Source organism: Pagrus pagrus, assembly GCF_965226575.1.
Source record: "Pagrus pagrus genome assembly, chromosome: 3".
In the NCBI taxonomy this organism is placed as follows: domain Eukaryota; kingdom Metazoa; phylum Chordata; class Actinopteri; order Spariformes; family Sparidae; genus Pagrus; species Pagrus pagrus.
In genome coordinates, this window is record NC_140187.1 from 12,616,946 (window position 1) to 12,639,577 (window position 22,632).

The window sequence follows — 22,632 nt, forward strand, 5'->3', positions numbered from 1 at the left end:
TAATAGTTAATCAATCAATTGGTTGCAGCTCTACACGTAACTGAGCCCGGCCAGGGACTCTCTCATGCATATCATTACCCTCTCTTTCCCCTCATTTCCTGTTTGCGTTCCACTAAACACAACCAAAGAAAAGACAATAAATGCCCAAATTACACTTGGAAAAAACAATATCCTACAAAAATGTCTCACCTCAAATATAAAGGTGATTATTTGCATTTTAATAAGAATTGTGTTTTTTTCATACATAAAAGTGCTTTACTTTCTCCCTCAGACTGATCAAAGATGATATCATTCTGTGAGCACTCCACATTTAACAGAGGAGGGCATACAGTAAGTAAAAGCTATGATAGTTTCATGTATATATTTATTTATTTACATTTATTTTTTAGATTTTTTATATATTTTTTTCTTCCTTACTCTTGCCATTCTATCTTTCTCTATTTCAATCTTGTTCATATCCACAGTGTGACATTTTCTGGTCTAGTAGGAGCAACTGTAACGGTGATCTCACCCACGGGGATCAACAAAGTATTTCTGATTTCTGATAAAAACAGTGTGAGTGGGGCTGAAGTGGTCACTCACTGACTGTCTCCACAATGTCGGTGAAGAAGCCGAAGGGCACCAGGGGCTCGGGAAGCTCGCGGAAGAAAAGTTTCAACGCTCCTGTGATGACATGAATGTCCTCCCAATCAGACTGGTCCAAATTCAGCTTCTCCTCTGAGAGACCGGGAGGAGGGAGAGGGGGGAGGAGGGAGGGAGGGAGGAGAGGATGAGGGTAACGGGGAGAAATTCAGACAGACAGAGTCAGAGGAAGTGAACGAAAAGGCGAGGCAATGTGAAACAAGAGCAACAAAGAGTTCGGATCAAGAGAGAAACAAGAGAGAGTGTGAATTCAGGTCAGCGTTAAGGCGTGACGTTAAGGCTCGTAGCTGCAGGAGGGAGATAGAAATGGTCTTTAAAAGTGAGAGAAGACACTGAAGCACAAACACATGTAAAGCACACAGTTTCTTATAATCCAGGCCTGACAAATGCTTCTCAAGCTGGATCATAGGGACCAAAGGGAAGACGATGATTAGCTTTAATTTGACCTAAATGTCAAGAATATTTATGACGCAAACAAGAATCTAATGATGAGAAACATGAGTCAGAGAGATTAGAGGAGCTGATTCTCCGCTTCGTCCACTTGGTGGCAGCCTTGGACCGCGTGAGAGCTCGCTGTACAACCTGCTGCGTGTTATTACATCAGAAAACTTAAAGCACAGAAAGCCTAAGGGACACACATACATTAAGCAAATGGTAGCACAACCACCGAACTGCTCAGTGCACTTCTGGTTTGCAGCTCAGCTCTGCGTGTCAATCTGCGGGTGGGCGTTCTGACTGAGTTTCTCACTGAGGTGTTCACATTACGCAACACACGATGCACAAAACAAGCAGGCTGAGGAACACGTGAAGAAGCGGCTGGTTTTTCCTCGTCGGGCTGAATCTACCTTGTACCAACTCCGCTGGGAACATGTAACGGCCGTCAGTGGTCACCGCTCGCTCTGCGAAAAGCAACAGTTACTCAGTCGGCGTCCGGACGTCATGTGATAGAAGCAGTTATACAGTCTTGAGTGGTGTGTGGATTACACTGTGTGTATTCAGACTGAACAAAACAGCATCAGATGACATTTATCTTGACTGAAAAAAAGAGGAAAAGATAAAACGTCTTGATTTCTGACGACAGAAAGAAAAATACAACTTCCACCTTCTTCAGGTTTCATTAATCTCTGATAAAATTTCATAAAGTTTAGTCGTTCCCCTCCTCCCCTTCATCCTCACCATGGTTCACGAGGAAGCGTAGTTTCTGAATCACTGCCAGGTTCCCGGATACTCTATATATGCCGTCAGTGTCCAGTCCTGCAACAAACCACAGAGATGACTAAATGTGGGGATCTCCACCGGTGTGACACAGTATCATGGCTTTACACGGTAAAGGGTGACTTCACCAATTTTACACTTTAATTTTTGTATCATGCTGAAGTACTCTGATAAATATCCCCCAGTGATGTCACTCAGTGGCTGAGGTGCATTGTGGGTAATGTAGGCTCCAGGTTTAGAGCAGCAGAACCAGAGCTATCGCTTTTTTGTTTCACACATTCTTCTTCCTTTTAAAAACATGGCGCCTACATTACCCACAATGCAATTTAGCCACTGAATGATATTACTTGAGACAGTTTGTCGGATTACATGCAGCTTCCTCTGGAGCCACAAAAGGCTTTCTACTACTTATTTCACATATGCAAGTAGTACTTCCGAAAACCTGTAAACACACTTTAATGTGTCAAATTGGTGGAGTTACCCTTTAAGAGGGTTAGTGTGAGCATGAGCAAAAGTTAAGGATTTGTTTCCTCATATTTTAAGGCACCAGACCTGGGCTGTGTCTTGTGTATATACTACTAAATGTTTTAAAATAATGTTTTTCATTTCTGGTGATATCGTATGTTTTGACATTTGCAGTTCATCTTAATGGATAATGCTCCGTGAACATTTATTATCTTCATGTATGACGACATGAAGGTTATAAATGTTTATGGGAGGATTATCTAGTGTGCCGACTTTATTTCTGTATTTTTCATTTCTTCTTTTGTGTTTAACGTGTTTGGGTGTGAGCGATTTTATCAAAAGAGCTTTCCATACGAACCAGCTGCCAGCCAAACAGCTGACTGCTCATGTAAGTCCAGCCAGCTACTTTAGAAAAAAATTATACTAAAGCAGAGAGGTTATGTCCTGCCAAGTAGATCATTAAGAGTCTTCAGTGTTTGACAGAAATTAGATATATAATTGATGCCAAAACGATGGTTGGATGTGCTTTATGAATTAACAAATTAATCAATCATCTTTATTCACTTTGCACTTTTTAAAGCAGAGCCTTTTTTTAAGATGAACTGCAAATGCACACTAAAACAGGCAATGTTGTCATGGTAATAGACAGCATAACGTGAGAAAAACTGTAATTAAAATGAGTTTATATGATGGAGCAGGGGCAACCGAATGTGGCAAAGGTCATCAGAATTTGAGTCCCTGCATCACAAAGGAGACAAAGCAAGCGGTATGTGCGTGCTGCCTTCTGCTCAGATTGTGAGGCACATTTTCTGTACATCAATAATTGAGCGTGCTTTGTACAAAGTTTGTTTTGTCGCCTAAGTGCCCAAAAACGTGTGACTAACAAGTGAGGCAAAAGCACGTCTTGACACTTTAAGACATGTAGGATTTTAAAGTCACATTTTGCGCGATCACATGAGCCCTTGAGTATTTATAAACTTCCTCTAAACATTTCATTGTGTGATGTTTGAAGTGCTTACAGAGTTTTGTTATGACACTGAGTTTCTGCTTTTTCTGCACTGGTTCCAACATCAGCAGTGGAACAAGTCAGGCTTCTGTGATACATTAATGATTAACATCTTGTCAGGGCTTTGAGGTTAAAATGAACAGTTTCACGTTTACCAGAGACAATGACTGCCATTGAATGTATCATGTAACTGCAATTAGTCATGCAGCGACTTAATCAGCCACTTGGAAAACAAATCAAACTCTTCTTTCTGGTAGAAGTTTAAAGAAGACCTTCTATACTTTTTCTTCTTGTCCTTTCTCTTTGTATGTTACAAAGGTTCTCGTGCATGTGAAAGGTCTTGAAAGTTGACACGAACAGAAGTTCTTCTCTCCCACAGAAAACACTGCTCCTGAACACCTCATCAGTAGTCCCGCCTTTAGTTTTGTGACTTCTTGACATCACTGTCACACATTTGTATAATTTATGCCTATATTCATGGTAGAAGTGAAACTAACTGGGAGCTCAAAACATAAAAAATAAATAAAAAAATATTCTGCATCAGGTTTGAGAGTCGATTTATCTTGGATCATTTCTTCTATCTTAGATCAAAGATAATTCTTTGAGGGGGAAAAATTGCAAAACACTTACTGGTTCCAGCTTCTTAAATGTGAATATGTGAACAAATTTTATTGTAGTCTTTCTAGTATGAATTTTTAATAACACAGCATGCTACAACTACAATAACTGTATGCGGTAACTATGACAATTATCAATTATCTTTCTCTTTCTCCAGAAACTTCTTTGTCCTGAAAGTTTTCAGTCTTTCACAGCCTTGATCTATCTGAAACTACTCCTCAGAAATATTTAATTCATCAAAACCAGGTTTTAAAAGCTCTTGTGATCAAAACACAGACGTCTTTGTGTGTATGAAATATTTATCAGCGGCATTGTTTCTAAACAGTTTCTAAACAACTCAATTTTCTCTCATTTGGATCTCTTTGTCTGGCAGCTGTCACAACTGCTGCTCCGTGCGTTTTAGTCCGCTCTCTGTCGGCCTATCACAAACGTTTTGCAGTACATTTCTGCTGGATGATTTATGTCACAGAGCTGAACCGCTTTTCTCCCGTGTCTGCAATAAGCTGGGAATCAGATCAGCAGGAGGCGGCTGTGTGTTTGACTTTACCTCTCTTCTCCACGGCCTCAGTACAAAGTCTGACGAAGCGAGGGACGGTGCTCTTCTCTCTCTCACAGAGCATCTCCAGACTGCAACCAAACACCTGATCTGAAGGGTGATGACAGACGGACACAAACACACACACACACACACACACACACACACACACACACACACACACACACACACACAAACACACTTTTTATGTCGGATCAGACGTTTTCTTCTTCTCTCAGATAACTGTGCCAACACATGATGTAAGAGCTCCAAGCTCAAGTCAATCTAGTGATAAATTTACTGTTCATTATAGAAGAAAAAACCTCCACGTTCCCAGAGGAGATGTAAGCTCACCCTTTATGATGCAACGCCATTCATGTACTGTACAGTATGTACTGTAGGGTGAAAATAAAATCGTATGCAACCCTTTTAAGCCACAGTGTGACGCCATTAAACTGCTGTGTGATCAGATTAGGTTGTCTCTGATAAGGACTGCGATGAACTTAATGTGAAGTTGAGAAGTGTCATCAGTTTAACAATCATTAAACTCAGAATTTTGTTATAAATCCACAGATGCTTTTGAACGTCATCTCCACGTCTACCGAAAATGCAGAAAATCACGTTACGCCTCCTAGTGGACGAGGGTGTCGTTGAGGTTACACATCCTGTTAGTCTGCCAAAAGGGAGCTGAAGCATTTCAAACCTACAAGTTAATTGTTTTATTTTTGTTAAAATTGTGGGTCTGACTATGTAAATGCAACATCCCCGACGTGTTCGGTCAGGAACCTTGTGCTGCATATCAAGGGTCTACTGCTCGCCCACAGTTAAAGGCTGGAAGGCTAAAACGGTTCATGTTTTCTAGAGCTTTTACCATCTTCAGTTTCTCCTGTAGTGATTATCTACATCTTAATCTATGTAAAGATGCTACTAAGTCTAAAAGACTTGAGGATGTTGTGGCAGAATGCTAATTTCTTATCTTAGTTGATCTCTGATGAGACACTTTTCCGACCGACTCGTCACAGGAGTGCAGTAAAGGAGTTCCTGCACAGATGGGTGGCAAAGTTAATGAGCTACAAATTAAGGGACAAACCAACATAAAGTGTCTCAGTAGGCTGTGGCCACCGCGAGTCACCAGAACAGCTTCGATTCGCCTGAAGTGTCTTAAATCTACTGAAGGGACAAACTGCGTTCTTGGTGTTGATGGTGGTGGAGAACACATCGGTGTAGAAGTATGTTTTCTTCCAGGTCACAGTGGTGAAGAGGAGGTTGTACGGCTCAGGTGCCACATGTTTCTTCACTCATTTTGTCAGGTTTTTCCATTAATTTGTCACCTTTTGTCACCATTTGTATCGTTTTAAAATGTCTTTTGCTTAGGACATTGGGGAAAAAACGACAAAAGCTCATTTCAGCCGTTCAGAAAGATCCGTAAAAGAAGACAGTTTTGTTTTTCAGCAGACGATCAAAAACTTCTTTGAGAAGCTCTTAGTTAACAGGCGAGGAGGATTGCAGTGCACATTCTCTCAGGGAGGTGGCATCGCTGCTGGATACATGCTGAGATTTCCTGGCAGCCGTCACGGCCGTGATGCAGCTCAGTTAAATATCTTCCTAACAAAACTTCAGTGGGTAGTTTAAGCAGTAAAAGTGTGGTCTTGTTAAAACACACTTCCATCATTCACCACTGCACGCTGCTGAATAAAGAACAGTTGCGCCGAAATCAAACTTCAAAAAGAATCCTCACCTTTGATGAGGCCTTTCTCCTGCAGCGCCTGCAGAGGAGGTCTCTTCAGGATCAGCTTCTTCAGCCGGGTCTTCACTCTCTTCCTCTCCGTGTTCTCCAGGTTGGACGATGAGCGAGGGACTGCAGAGGGAGGAAAGGAGGAGGAGGAGGAGGAAGAGGAGGAGGAGGAGGTCAGTGCGGGGCGTTCGAATGCGGGGCAGGAGAGCAGATGAGAGGGGATGGTGGTGAGGATGAAAAGCGGGAGGGCCGGGCGGCGGCGGAGATGAGTCAGGACTGACGGGGGGATTATCTGCCACGGAGGCCGCGTGAAGATATAAGTGGGCTGGATGGAGGAGAGGATGGAGGAGAGGATGGAGGGGTGTAAGAAGCCTGTGTGGAAGTTTAGAGAGAAAGAGTGATGATGACGGAGTGAGAGAGGCCTCGAGTACACCGAGGTGGAGGGCGGGGTCGGTTTTATGTGAAGGAAGGCGGTCAGGATGGAGCGATGAGAGGCGTCACGTGGTGATGACTTACGAGACGTTCTCCTGTCGTCCTCGTCTCCGCTGTGTTCCAACATCTCCACGCTGCCCGCTCGCCTCAGAGAGTACAGAAGGACGTTGTCTAACGGGTTTTCACGATCCTGCAAGAGTGAAATAAGGCTCATTGTGTTCACTGCATCGTCAGAGAAACAAAATTCTGCTTTAATTTAAAATCCATTCAAAGGAAAGAAACTGGACAGTGTGGGGCGACAGAAGAGGTGTAGACAAATTGAAGAGACAGAAACTACATTCATGGTTGTGTATAGAAGTCTGTGTGTTTAAGATTCAGTAAAAGGTCATACAGTTACACAACCTTATGTACTGATGGTATGAAACTCCTTCTATCCAAAGGGAAACCATTTTACCACGAATACAGAAGTGGTGCAGTGAAAGTACAACCATGTCTCCTGTGTGTCGCGTGCCTCACCAGCCTGTCGATGACGTTCTGGATGGTGTTGTACCACTCTTTGATCAGAGAGTCTGTCTCTGACTGCAGCAGGAACTCGTTTCCCGTCACTGTCCTCAGCTACAACACACACATTTACAAACCACATGAGTGTGTGACCTCCAGATCTAACACAGCAAGCCCCAGTTTTAACTGTACATCTCCTGAGTTTAAAGACGGCAGAGCACTCACACTAAGACTTGATCTGCCAGATTGTACTGGAAAATGAATTTTTCACAGCTTCCTCTTCTACACAGAGGGTCACAGCCGAGTGACCAAGTGCAAGAAGCTTCCCACTCTCACTTCCCTAACTGATAAGGACCCTTTGCTGACAGGAATATGATTTTATCTTTTACTGCTCATCAGTTAACACATTGTCCTCACGGCACATCAGCTCACAAAACAATTCAAATGAAAATGATAGGTAACCCAACAGTTTGTTGAATTTCTGCGACCCTTCTGACAGTTCTTCCACTTGTTTCTTACCTTGAACACATTCTTCTTGCTGGACAGCTCGTGGGCCCAGTGGAGCTGTGCGCCTCTTAAATCCACACTGCTCTCGGGGCGACTGTTTCCTGGTCTCTGTTTGCAATAAAAGATTCATGTTTGGTTCGATTTTGTTAAAACTTAGCTGGCTGAACTGACCTGTATGTTTTTACTTAAAATGGAGTTTGGGTGCTTTTGCTGTGGGAAACAACGCTTTGCCCCGTTTAACTGACACCTAAATTTTGACCAACTTTCACACACAACACCTGCAGCCGGTTTGTGTGACCTGTCTAACTGTGAATATCCTGTGAAGAGAAATGTGCAATAAACAACTGAGAGTGCCTCCATTTAAACAGACTGAAGAGTTTCTTTATGCATCAGTCTATACTGTTGCTAAACCAAAATCAGAGTGCTGCTAAATAAGATCTGGATTTGAGGACATTATGTTTTATGTTTGTTTATGTGCTTTTGTGAACATGTGCCATATGTGTGGCTCTGTGTCTAATTTGTGTCTTGAGTGGAGCTTCCTCAGGATGCAAAATGAATGTCATTGTAAACTGACAATGAAGTCGTATCATATCGTATCGTATCGTATCGTATCGTATCGTGTCGTGTCATGTTGTAAGGTATCATGCTACATCATATGTTATCGTACCATGTCACATCATGTTGTATTGTATCGTATTGTATCATGCCGCATCGTAACGCATCATAATGTATTCTGTGCGACAGCTGGGCGGTCACTTTTCCTGTTTGTTGAAAGCTACTGATGTTTATGCAATGGACCAGAATCAGCTGACCTCGAAAGTTGCTTCACAATGTTTAATTCTAAAATGATGAACGCAGAAGAACTGACACAGAGCTCTTACAAAATGACTCACAAGAGTTGGCTGACGATTTTGTAATCAAGACATTTTCTCCATGTTATGATTTCCCAGCCATCTATTACTGGACTTAAGCCATTAAAAACACAGACTGTCTAAGCTCTCACCCAGCTGGAAGGTGTCTGTGATTTGGGATCTTTGAAGAAAACCAAACTGTTCCCAACCAACACCACCCAGGAAGGGCTCCAATTCTTCCTGCAAAACAAAGAGCATTCATATACCTGTCACTGGGGATGCAGAACACCAAGTAATACTTCCCTTCATTTCTTAAAACACTTTTTTACAAACAGATGTGATCTAATTTGTGTGTCAACATCAGTCTCTTGATGTCTCACCTCAGTTTCCGGCCTCCTTCTGCAATCTTTGTCTTATTCAAGAGGCCGGCTTTCTCTAACTCCTGCAAACACATTAAAAGCGCATTAAAATCTGCAATATTCAAGCACTAATATCAATACTGTCACACTAATGTCATCACAGAGAGTAGAAGTTGAAATATTAACAGTAAAGTACAGCGGAGGGCTTTTCCTCTGTGTAATAAACTGCATCCTGAGCGAACCCATTTAACTTGACTGTTGCATCATTCGAAAAATAGCAGGAGGGGAGCTGCTGTGAGATCTCCCACTGCGGTGTGGCCCCATTTAAGGTGCAGGAGAACAGAATTAATACTAACTATGAAGTTATAAATGTTGAGGACAGAATATAATGACAGTGAGGAAGAAACACAGAGGTGAAGGCCATTTCAGAAAGAGAACAGAGAAAGAGGAACGCTAGAAGTATTTTACTTTATTTGCAAAGGTTTTGAGAGAACCATGCTGATTTTTTCTTTAATCTAAAAACATCACCATGGACAGTTTTCTGAATTTTCCAGCTTCATTAAAAAAAATTTCCAAATGAAATCTGGTAACAGGGATGACTGTGGATTATCCTGAGTAACTGCTTCAATGCTCTATTACTGGCGTGGCTATCTGCGCACTACATGTCACCTGCAGATATCTGACGACATCTGCATATAAACCAAAGCCTCAGCTACTAGAGCTTTATGGCTACTGCTTTGTTTTTTGCTGTTGTATGCGAGAGCAGAGTTTTAATTTTTCAGGTGTAAAATCTGTCTGGTGGTTTGACACGGTAGTCATTATCTACTCACCACCATGCTCATAGAAAGTCGAGTGAAATTTTGTAGTCCACAAAACATTTCTGAAGTAGATGGTGGCTTGTTTTAAAATGTAAAAAAAAAGAAAATAGTCAAACAAAATGGCTCCATACAGCTCGTCCGGCAGAACACATGTCTCCGAAAGCACCAAGATCCAAAATTGATTTGGAAAGATGTTATTAACACCCTCAGCAAGCCTCTAGTTAAGCAGCTACAGTGAAGACTTTGGCTTTAAAGAGGGTGTAAATAACCTCCTTTTAAATCAATTTGGCATCTCAAGGCTTCTGGAGACTCGGATTAGTTCAGCTGTTTAGGCGAATGCTGTTGTTTTGCTGTGAAGCTCCAGAAATGTTTTGTTGAGTACGAAACTTGGTGAGCTCATCCTTTAAGGCTGCCCCGATGCTCCTCAGAATGTTTAAGACAGCATTGCGTTCTCAAAGCTGTCCACCTGTACATAACATCAATATGAGATATGGTATTCGTTTTCTCACCGGCGTGCAGCCCTCGCTGTCTGGAGAGCTCGCAGGAGACGGAGGCTCCACAACGATGTTGGTCACATTACAGGAGTAATCTTTGCACTGCTGGACCAGCTGAAACACAGGAAGCATCATCGTCATCATCATCAGCCGGGTTCATGTGTCTGTATGTACATTTGTGCAGAGTTTCTATGTGAAAACTGGTGAAGTCGATCTGCACTTCCTCCTCTCTCTGCTCATCTGTGAATACTGTGCACGCAGTCTATGACCTTGTGTGAATACCTTGCCGTTCTCAGGCAGGACCATAGATTGGGAGTGGCTGAGCTGCTGCTTCACGTCATGCTGGGAGCTATGGAAGTGGGCATCGGCATTGCTGAACGCCATCGTGCTCAGGGTGTCAGAGGAGGCGGCGCGCTGCATGCTCTTCACGGGGGGTTAAAAGTCAGGGTCAAATGTTTGGGTCAGTGGTGAAAGGGAACAAACAAAAAAGGGGAAGGGAAGTGACTGATTTATTGTGTGAACACGCTCCCATTGTAGTGTTACATCTGCAGAACTTGTCTAAAGCCTCTGACAGCTGATATGTCGTTGTTCTCTTCTAAGTAAGACACTACAGAGGAGGCCTTTTCTAGATATTATATTTACTGTATATGTTGGTATTTAGCTTATGCTCTTGCCTCGAGCCACCTCGCATGAGTGCACCAGTACAATGAGCATAAATACTTAAACAATTAAGATCACAAACAAGCAACAGTGCGGATCAACAGAAAGGTCAGGGGCCTTTCAGAAATTAAGCATGCAGCTCCTCATGTCCTACATAAAACAACATTCATGGAAACAAGCATGCAAAAAGCACCGACTCTTCCACTTGAACTTTTTCCATCTACTTCTTTTGACCTTTCATTTCAGGCTATACCTAAGATGGCAACCATTTTTCTCATTGGCTTGTTTGACAACAGTGGATGTTTTTGTAGACAACAGGCTCTTTGGTGATTTTTCTCTGACTGATGGACCATTAAAGTCCATTAAAGATCACCAGTCACTTCTGGTCATCTCCTGGGATCGGCAGAAGCTCAAGCTTTATTGAGTCGTTCAAAATGCAGCTCTCTTCTCTTTGGCTTTTATCTGTACTTAAATTGCGACTACTAAATGGGCTCTTGTAATGGTGTTTTTACAAGTTTTTTTTTCTTTAATCAGAGATCATATCTACCTTTTATGTGCCTGAGAAATATATCCGACCTGACTTCATGACTCATTCTTACGTGGGTTTTTAAAATGTCACCTCACTCACTTTGGTCAACAGCTAAGCCTCAGTATCAGTATATCAACAGGTTTTCTTATCTTTGTCTGCCCTCACTTCTCTCAGATGCCAGACAGTGGTAGACATTATGAAATCTTCTGCCACGTCACATCAGTTCTGGAGAAATCTGCAAGTATCTTAAACCATTTCTCTTCATGTTCTGCTTTAGAGCTGTAACATTCAGTCCATGAGTTGATCTGCTCTTCAAAAGAAAAAAGTTTTTGCTGTTTTGATAGTTGATTAGTTGCGTCAGTCACTTTTCAAGCAGAAATGTCAAGCATTTGCTGGTTCCAGCTTCTTTAAAATGATTATTTGCTGCATTTTTTGTCATTTATGGTGGTAAATGGGGAGTCTTCGGTTTTTAGATTGTTGTTTTGACAAATAAGGCAAATTAAAGACGTCACTTTGGGCTCTGGGAGATTGTGATTAACATTTTTCACATTTTTCTTTTTTACATTTTAAAGACTAAATGATTAATTGATAGAGGTGCCTGCAGGTTACCAGTAATGAAAACTTAAGTAGCATGTATGAACTGTCTGCCACTCTGAGAACAACTACAGACAATACGAGTAAGCGTCGAACCTGTGCACTTGGCAGACAAACTGCAGTTACTTTAACAAGTTCTCACTTTTTTGCTTCACTTCACAGGAAGGGCTGTGAGGCAGAGACACAGTGATGCATGCACGTGCAGCTGTACTTTACATGCAAAACATTTACACTTACAATCCCATGCATGCACATATATGTAAGTCTGCACACAAATGCACAGTATTCCCACAACTTCAACTTTTCATGCAGCGGCAGCCATAATTAAGTACCTTCCCCAATCCCTGTAACCTAGTTTCAACAATCAGACTACATATCCCTCCAAATGTTTGCCATCTTTTCATGCAAGGAGGATTAACACTAAGAGCCAAATCTGCTCCTTTGCTAAAGAGGAGGCCTTTATAAGGGCTTTAAACCAGGCGCACCCACACCCCACTGTGATGCAACATGTTGCAGCTAGAACTGCTTGGGTAACAGCCTTTCTTTTTACACCATGAGTTGCTATTTCACCACCTTCATATGCATAAATGCTGATCTCTGAGAATCTAAAGAGCATAGCTGGCACTACTTTAATGTGTTCTACAGTAATACAGTGCAGATGCAGTTTTTGCAAATCTAACGACTCGACTTCATTGATTTTCATGAGGAAAATACCCTCCATCAAAAGCCCTTTAAGCGCTGGTAAAACACTTAGGATTACCTTCCCAGTCGGGCACGGATAACAAGGAAGGAGTTGTCAGCTAAATGCTTTTAAAAGAAGAATAAGTATTGCAAGTAATCTATAGGTATTCATGCACAGATATTCAGCTAATGGCTCTAACATAACTGACTAAGTCAAGGCGGCGGACTACGCCACCAGAATGCTATGACGTTCTCCAAATGCATCCTGTTGTGTAGGGAGAATATATAAAACCGATAAAGGGTGATTATCATCTATATGTTTCTCTTTGACAGGTGTTTGACTACAAAGTGAAAGTCAAGGTGAAATGCAATAAAAGCCCTCTGGCAATGAAAGAGTGCATCAGGTAGAGTTTCACCTGTTTCATCTGCCAGCCACCATCGGTATTTCTCTGGTGGCTTCCAAAGAGGAAATCAGGTGACAGCTAGTGAGAAAAAAGGCATAGAAACAGGAAGATAAAGGCAGTAAACACAGATGAACAGTTTCTATTCATATCTTAAAATTCATTTTCAAACACAAGTCTTTTTTTTGGTAAAAATGACCTGCACTTTCAGGCTTTTCTGTCAGCTCTTTGTGGAAAAAAAGACAGCGTTTGTTCCAAAATGGCAACCAGTTTGGGTTTAATTTCACACCAACGTTTAAAAACAGGATGCTGACAGATGTGTTCAGTTAAGATCAGCCACGAGGCACGGACTAATGCTCACGCCAACACAGAAGCTACTCCTCTGCCCCGCTTACATCCTGTAGGCTAGAAATGCTCTTTGATTCGCCACCACGGCACAGAGGTACTCACACACACACACACACAGACACACTCATGCCTGTAATCAACTGAAGTTAATGAAAGGCAGTTGCAACCGTTGATCAGTTAGACAGAAACACACGCTGCATAGTACTGATTTGACTCAAACATACTGATTTTAAGTTCTGAACTGAATCACACACGTCCAGAAAAGAGTCACGACAGCGTTTTGAGACCAAGATAAGATCAACTCCAACCGCTCTGACAGTGAAAAGCCAACTGAGTGAACCAAATCATCACATCAATAACAAAAAAACATATTTAGTTCCATTTAATTTAATCCTACACGTCCTGCCAGCAGAAATTAAGCACCAAAAACGACGTGGAATGAAAACATCAAACATTGTGTAAGAAATGAAAATGAACTTACAGCGTACGTGCTCATTATCGCTGATCACCCACTTCTACAATCCACGCACACTACTGTCTCTGAGAGCTTTTGTCCTGTCGAGTTTAAGTCCTCGGCTGTCTGTCCTTTCATGCCATGACACTTTCTCGTCTGAGTGTCAAAGTGCATCAAACCATTCATCTCTCCCTCCTGTCTCAGCCTACATCTACTTCCCTATTCTAGAGGGAAGCTGGCTTTATCAACCGCTGCAAGCAGCTCACAATAATCAGACCAGAGCTTTGCTAAAATTGCCACATTAGCCACAGTGCAACAGGTTTGTGTTTGCAAACGTACACAGTGTGAAGTCGAACACAGTGGGGGTGCTTTTATTCATGTTACAACACTAGGACATTAACATAGTTAAGGTTTAGCTTCTAAAATAACAATGACAGTGAATGAAAGCACCTTTAATGCTGTTAGATTGTTATATGGGATCGTTATGACTGTTGCCTCAGTGTGTAAACATCATTTTAATGTGTTAGATGTTCAGCTTACTTGAAAATATTGCATAACATTTGGTAATGCCAGGGAAATTATGATTTGATAAAATCATTTTAGACACATATTTGTATTTAGGGAGAAGATAAACTTGCACAAACATGATTAGAAGTTGGTGCGAGGCTGATATTTGGTATATTTAATGTCACAATAACAAGTAAACCACCTTTGACTCCATGAGGGACACCTCCCACCAAGATGAGTCACATTAAGAACGCCTGCAGCTGTTGAGAGCGTGTGGAAACTAGTGAGCAGCGAGTAGAGAAGTTAAAATAGACCACCAACAGATAATGGTAGAAATGACCAGCATCCAATCAGTGGAAGCAAACCAAAGCAAACTCGACAAGTCCCACCATAAACAAAGGGAAACTCCTAGAGACCAACAACTCCTGGATCACTTGGCCATGTATAGAAATACTGTAAAAATATACACTTTTATACGATTAACAGTTCAAATAATTCAATGTATTCAGAGGAACGAATCTGGAACATTATTGGTCAAACCTCGGTTTATTCTATAACAACTCATCATATTTCATAAAGTGATGCTTTGCAAATTCTGAATCTGCAAAGTAAGTCAGTCAGTAGATAATTAGACCTGTCAACAGGGCTGCAAATAATAATCAGATTCATTAGCGATAAATCGCCGAAACCTCCCTGATGTTCTCTGATAGAAACCAGGAAACTGTAGCATGTTAACACCTCACGCGGAAGAGATGGTGAGAGATCACACCTGCAGACACACAAGCAGAAACCTCGGTACCGTTCTGACCATATGATCTATGAATAACCAGGTTTTTCATGTTCCACGTGAACGCCATACCCTAAATATGATCAAACCTGGATACATATTCACGTTATCGCATCACGCAGTTTCAGATGCTTTTCGAAGACTTTTAAGACAAATTTTCTTCATCAAGCATTAAAGGTATGTATAAAGGTAGGTAGCATCTATGTGCAGAGGTAGGTTTCATGTAGAAATATAGCTATTAGAGTGAGTTACAGTAGGTTAATCTACATTTTGCTAACATGCAAGTTCAATTATAAACACTAGGTTCAGTTTAAAGGTTTAAAGACTTGTAACATCAGAAAGGAGTACTTTCACGCAGAACAGATTAGCTCATTTTGACAAAAAGTAAGTAAAAAAATAGATAAATACAATTAGACAAAATGTTTTTGGTAATTAAGACCTAACAAACTCAAATAAAGACTTTGATTAATGACTTTCAAGGCATAATATCTGGAAAAACTGAATTTACGACATTTAAAAAATGTACGGACCTTCAGACACACTGACGAAACACGTTAAAAAGCAGCAAATCCTTGCATGTGAGAAGCTGGAACCAGAGAACGATTGATCATTTAATGAAATGTACTTATTCACTTTCAACAGATGTGCAAGCATGTGCCCACAAGCACAAGAAGGAGCCAACATGTTCAGAGTTATAAAAATAAAAACCCACACCGGAGACCGCTGCATGTGGGTCACCTGGGTCATTAACTCATGTGTCATGCAGTATGCATTAGATCTCATTGGTGAAGTTCCTGTTTGGTAACACATGTAGCACAGAATAAAAAGTGACACATATAGGTCAACAGAAAGCGTCTCGCACTGGCTTGATGGGGGAATCACTGCTTTGATCATGTGGGTATTTTTTTTGATGAGCAACATTAAATTTGAAACACTGACGCAACGTTGAGGCAACACAACCTTGAGATGCAAAATGCTTATCTCTAACAATCTGGATCAGGCCATGACGTCGTATTTGATTCTGCGGACGGGTCAATTTCTGTCACAGGCGGCTGTTGAATAAATTCCCTTTAAAAATCGTCTGAAGCAACAAATGCACTTCCTCACTCTGAGCCGATATACACAATAAAAAGGTGAAACTAATGAAACAGTGGAAGTTTGACTGTGACGGCATCTGTGAGGTCAGACAGGCTGATGAAAAGTTTCAGTGAGTGGTTTAAATTTAGCGATGTTTTGTTATGTGGCGGATTTAAAACAGTCTCCCTCTGTGACGCCCTAATGGCTTCTGCTCATCTGCGTCAGATCAAGAGGCATAACCTTGTTATTCCCTTCAGGGATTAGCTCAACAAAAACACCATTTGAGAAGAAGTGTGTGACGCGGGGCAGTTAATATATAAATAAATTTGGCAGCAAGTCCGTCAGTGAATGACGGGGCAACTAGAAAGATGTAATCCCCTTTTTAATTTGGCCCACGCTCAGCGTTTCTCCCCGCTTTAATCTGGAGCACAGTCCCGGCCTGTGTGCTCTCAGACAGCTGCTGACAATAGAGTCATATGTATAGAAATGAGCAGCGAGTGTGTGTTTTGTCCTGCTGTTGTATTTTTTTCCAAAAGCACAGCTGTTTGTCACATGAGAATGATTATCTAATAGTTTTAATAACTATCTACATCACAGAAGCAAAAAATTAAGAATATAAAAATTGATTGTTTGAAAAGACACTAAGCCAACCTCTTCGACTAATCACTGTATTGGCACACAGTGTTGTGAACACATTTCCCAAATCCAAGTACAAACTTCGTTGTGACGAGGATCATTGAATAAAAGTACAAAGCTAATGTCTGGGAAGATCCTAAAATACACAAATATATAAATAAGAGAATTAATGAAAGCAAACGTTGTTTGCAGAAAGCAATTAAAATGTCCGCAGTGTGGAAATATTTTCAATTCGAAAACAAGAGCAGCCCAACAATCACTTTTAAAGTCTGCAAACAAGCATTTCACAAAGCCGTAGTAACAGAGCTACGTTCAGTATCAGTTTGACCTAAAATATGAACAGAATACATAAAAATTCACTCAGGCAAAGGCTGCACTGAAGCAACACACGCTGGTTGTGCCTGTGAATGTCACAGTTAAGCTTTTACACCACTTCAAAGTGAGAATTGTGATTTTATTACTCATTTAGATCTTATTATAAAAACACATTTCATTTTGTTCACTTCGTTATTTTGCTAAGAAACAAATGAAAGCCAGTGCTCTTTTGATAATAGTTGCCGCTCAGCGGCCGGGCACCTCTGGAGGAGAGAGTCAGGTGCAGAGCCGGACCTTCTGGAGGAAAATACACCTGCAGTTACGTCTGGCTTTTGATCTGGAGCCTTTGACCGACGGATGATCTCAGCGATCACAAATTTGTGGATTAAAAAGTGGATTTATCTTCACTCCCATTTACCAACCTGACTGCAGCAGTGTTTATATACTGCACTGTTAGTGGACTGTATTGCTCAGTGCTGGCTGGAGAAGGAGGGAAATGTGCTTTACTTCATGAACATAGCATCTCAGTGAGGAGAGGGATAAAAGAGAGAGAACCAGAGTCTCTGGTGAGTGCTAAGTTTAGTGACTGACCTGAATTTAAACACACAGACCCCATTTTTTTTTTTTTTTTTTTTACAGTACAGCTGTCTTACCCTGTGCATCGTTCCATTGCCAGCTTCAGGAAGTGGTAGTGACAGATGGTTGGTTTCCCTGGGTTGTGTCTGAGGTTGTACTGGATTGCCCTTCCAGAGACACAGAAAAAATATATAGATTGTGAAACAGGAAGGAAAGAACTGAGACACAGTAACAGCTATTAACTACGACCTCAAACACATCATGATGTTAAACGCTGATGTATTTAACAGGATCATAAAGGCAGTATTTACTGAATTTCTAAAATGCACTATGTTGTAAGTTTCAGTTTTTTTGTCCGTCTATCAATAAAAAATGCAATAAAATACTATTATAATCATTAAAGTCATATTTCAAGCAGAAATGTCAAACATTTACAGGTTCCAGCTTCTTAAATGAGTTGCTTTGCTGTTCAATGTCAAACAAAAAATGTCTCAGTCAAAAAAGCATATATCCCAAAAAGCTGTCTGTTCATATCAGTGACCTTGCCCACTCACTGTGCAATATATTCTGCGACTACCCAAGTGTTAAGTTCAATGTGACCCTGTCCCAAAGTGAGAACATTTAGAGTAACTGCCACTCAAACTCATACATGAGTCTCCCCACGTTCACTAGACTTCCAGCTGTGGAAACCTGTCCTGTGATCACTGCGTGTGCACGCCTGTCTGCATCACCTCATGTAAGTAAAGAGAAAAGATGCGAGCCGGGCTTCTCTCCTTTAGGTCCTATGAAGTCGTTTGGCTGAAAAGGTCCCTTTTAGTGCTGATACAGTCAAAATATGTGCGCATATAAATGAGCAGAGTCCTTTACTCCACACCATGACCCTCTTCTATCCTCTCCTCCGAGACAAGAGGCTTTCATCCAGCTCTGAAACTACCCTCCTTTTCAGATTTAAAGCAATTTCAGCAAAAGAAAAAACAACCATGTTGTTACCTTGGTGGGGGTGCGTCCACGGGACCGACGAGGGGGTTTCCAGGACCTCTCCCTGGTAATGCTGTTGACATAGTAGCTTCTCCCTGTGGATGGGTCTAAATACTGCTCCCACAGGTCCAGGACTTGAAGAGGCTGCTGACCCGGGGCCGGGCTCGGAGGCTCCGGCTGTGACAGACGTTTCTCCGGCTGCATTTCATTGTAAAGAGGGGAGTCCTGCCAGGAAAGTTGGGACAGATAGGACTCGGTTGGGACCTTGTAGGTAGAGAGAGTAAAGTAGAGGAAAGAGAAAGAAGGAGAGGGAGAGAGGAAAAAAAGTAGTGCAAGGCGAAGGGTTAAGGTTAGGGCGAGGGTTAGGGCGTAGAGGAAAAGAAATGAGACTTAAGATAAAGTTCTACGATTTAAAAGCACAATATGAAATTTCTGCTGCAAGGGATCTCTATTTTAAAACAAGACATTTGCTGAGGCTTGTGTGAGGAGGGCCTGGCAGAGCAGGGGACAGAGCTGCTCCTTCTGGAGGAATACACACCAGGAGTCACATCCAAGTCTGCCCCGATCCAAAGGTGTTTACCTACAGGAGGAGAGCTCAGCTTTTTACTTTTGGGATCAAAAAGTGGATTCATCTTCACTCCTGTTTATCAACCTGGCTGCAGCAGCGATCTGAGGAAATGTACCACATGAACGCGATACAGAAAGGAGAGCGGGGAAAGAAGAGACAGAGCCTGAGTCCTACTGTAGGTGAGTGCTGTAGTTAAGTGATTGACCTGAATTCAAACACACAGACACACACACCCTTGGTGCATGCCATGCTCGCTAGCTTGCGATTAACGTAGTAAAGTGATGTGGCTGTGTGGGGTGAATAAACACTCAAAACACAAATAATCCTGTGGTCAAACTTGTTTTGCTGGTGGTGAACACACCATGACACAACCACTATTGCAGATAAAATCTATCTCAGGCACACATGTTCACAGACAAGGTCTTGTTTTAGGTTTTATCCAAGTTACTTTAAGTTGCTTACGGCGTCTTTCCCTCTCGCTCTCTGTCTTTCTAGCGACAGGCATCCAAATGAAACTCTCCATTAGCTTGAGTAAACCGCTGGATTCCTCTGGTTTTGAGATATTTGGGATGATCTAAGTACACAACTCTACAAACTGTATAGCAAAGGCAGTTGTTTTTAGACAATCAAAAACAGATGTTTTACATATATCTTTAAAGGATAATGTTGGCAATGTGCTATATTTTTCTTGAAATCTTATAAGAGAGGCCGAGACCAACGACTAATTTTTCTATCACAACAGTAAAAGTTACAAATGTGCATTCGTTGGGGACTAATTCCAGCAATTTATTTTTTTATTTATTTGGGGTTGTTTAAATTTGCGTCATGGCGCATCCTGGCTACACTGATAACACTTATTCATTGAAAAAAATTGTTGGATTTGTGTTTTTTTAATTTGGACCATGATTGAATATCTCCAGCGCTGTCTTTTCATTACCTACGATGTGTGTTTGTTGTTCTGTTTGTGCATTAGGATGCAAATGTATGTGTGCTTATATAAACAAGTGGCTCTGTGCAACATCACAGGGCTTCTCTTTACCCAAATCGAGGGTAGTACAGTAGGTGTTGTATGCTTATGGAGACTGTAAAGTATACAGTCTAAATAAGCTTAGCTTATGTGAACAGGAATGTGTGTTCAGGATAAGGGCACAGAACTAATACCACAAGTTCAGTGAGAGACGGCAGCACTTTGAACAAAAACAATCATTTCAGTGTACAAAGAATTCACAAAGAGAAATAACTAAATCCCACCGCCTCTTAACATAGAATAACCCGTCAGACTTTGGATTAAGACAGAGCTTATAGAAACGTGTGCACTCGCCCAGAGAGAGAGAGAGGACTGAATCGACAGCTACAAGAGAGAACATCGACAAATCCATTGAAATTAATTGAAAAGATATGCATGGAAGATCATCTTTCCACGAAATATGGCTGAGACGTCATTCACTAACTGATTGACTGGCTAGCTGGTTGATCCCTGTTGCATAACACATCGCTGTTTCAGATACCGACTGTGGGAACATGGTGTGTGTATTGATGTATGTGTGTGCATGAGAGGCACATGTGAAAAGGGATGTGATTGTAGTTTACTCCAGGGGGCAGCGATGAGTCTGCAGCTCACCTGAAGCCTCCTGTCCCACTCTTCTCCTCTGTTAACCTCAGTGGTTAAATCTAAACCAAGTGTCTCTAAACAGGGTCAAATCAGGCTACAGCAGATCAGATATATAATATATAAAACACTTTAATGCCATTTCAAAACTAATATCTCTAACTTGATTCAAAACTACAAGACAGTACGCAGACTTACAGATTGTAGGGGGGGTGTACGGTTTGAATTTTGTATTGATAAGGTAAGGAGGACTGAAACTGCTAATCAAGATTAAAAAAAAATAATAATTTAAATGAAAAAATTAAGAAATAAAACTGAATTCACGATGGCTGCGCTCTTTACATGCACCACAGTGAGGGCTCTGTTACTGTGTATACTTGCACAAATAGGACGGAGGCATCATTAATGTTTATAATTATGCCTTTCTTTCAACATCAAGTCAGAATATCTGCCGAGAGAAAAGTCTTTTAATAAACTTCACAATAAAGCTACAGTATATTACAACTATAGAGACCTCAGACCTCTGAATCACCACAAGCATCTCAAATTCAATTTCAGTACAACATTTACTTTTTTCTCTACATAACATAAACTGCGTTAAAAAATAACACAACACTTCCTGATGTATGATTATTGCCACTCTACAACATAAAACACATTTCACTAAGACGAGGAGCTTGTTTGTAAATGTAGTTCAAGATTAACAAATATGGTGACGAACACTTTATTAATGACATCATCACCTGTTTGAGGAAAAATGAACACAATCATTTCGTCCTTTGTGTATGTGAGTGTGTGTGTGTGCGTCAGCAGTCCTTTTTTTTAATTTTTCCCAAGTAAAGCTGACATCTTGTTCTTAACCGGTATTGACTTCTATTTCAGACACTTCCTCTTCCACCTCTTCTTCTTCTTCTTCTCGTTCGACAGCCTCACTCTCATCAGGGCGATGATCACGTACTTATTCACACTTGGTTGCTTTTGTGACTCAAAACTTCACCGGACGTTCCATCAACACGAGGGTGAGTAGTTAATGACTGAATTTACATTTTGGGTGAACTTATCCTTTAACTAATTTCAGATGAACTGTTTGCTCTGTTCCAAAAGAAATGTACAAGATAAGTGAGAAGTTAGTCAGAATAAGATATCTTAGTGAGATGAAAGCACTTTTTCTTACTTTAGTGGAGAAACTCTCCGCTAATCAATATTTCAAGACAGTGAGCAGTATTGACTTCTATCTCAGACACTTCCTCCTCCACCTCTTCAGGTTTGATAATCTCATCTTCCTCAGAGCTGTGATCAAGTACTTATTCACCATTGGTTGCATTTGTGACTCTACCACAAAATACATGAGGAAGACAGAGAAGCTTCATTTATAGATCAGAGATATGACAAAACAGCCCAGTCCTGTATTGATCTAGATATTTAGTCTAATAACGGTAAACGTTTGGTCCCTGTGGTTGGGAAAAGTGGGATATGTGAGAGAGAATAGATTGTTGCATGTGTGTGACTGCAGTTGGACTTGAGAACTTTATATGTTATTTCTGTCACCATGTTTTGCTTGAAAGCTTTGGTTGCCGTCAAGGCAGAAGAAGAGATGCTGCAGATGTACGTCTGTCTGTACGAGCTCAGGATTATACTGTACATCCATTTCACATCTAAAGTCAGTAAAACACAAGCATTTTGTTCAGTGTGATGATTGCTTGTCAGGTTTATGTTTATTTTTGTCCGTATGTC

General features: G+C 41.2%; 1 protein-coding gene across 7 annotated transcripts in view; it reads right to left on the reverse strand.

Moving 5' to 3' along the window:
- Positions 1–22,632, reverse strand: part of arhgap9 (Rho GTPase activating protein 9) — a 53,617-nt gene that overhangs the window by 8,199 nt on the left and 22,786 nt on the right. For 2 of the 7 annotated variants that reach the window (XM_084349722.1, XM_084349723.1), the window contains exons 6-20: positions 18,734–18,985; positions 17,821–17,910; positions 13,059–13,124; positions 10,461–10,601; positions 10,194–10,292; positions 8,888–8,949; positions 8,660–8,747; positions 7,669–7,764; positions 7,165–7,263; positions 6,733–6,838; positions 6,220–6,339; positions 4,494–4,592; positions 1,819–1,896; positions 1,488–1,541; positions 583–717 (exon numbers count right to left, since the gene is read on the reverse strand). In XM_084349722.1, coding sequence (XP_084205848.1) covers positions 583–717; positions 1,488–1,541; positions 1,819–1,896; positions 4,494–4,592; positions 6,220–6,339; positions 6,733–6,838; positions 7,165–7,263; positions 7,669–7,764; positions 8,660–8,747; positions 8,888–8,949; positions 10,194–10,292; positions 10,461–10,601; positions 13,059–13,124; positions 17,821–17,910; positions 18,734–18,985 — 1,585 coding nt within the window. The remainder of the gene's footprint in view (positions 1–582; positions 718–1,487; positions 1,542–1,818; positions 1,897–4,493; positions 4,593–6,219; positions 6,340–6,732; positions 6,839–7,164; positions 7,264–7,668; positions 7,765–8,659; positions 8,748–8,887; positions 8,950–10,193; positions 10,293–10,460; positions 10,602–13,058; positions 13,125–17,820; positions 17,911–18,733; positions 18,986–22,632) is intronic. The other 5 variants (XM_084349724.1, XM_084349726.1, XM_084349727.1 and 2 more) reach the window with 5 other exon arrangements.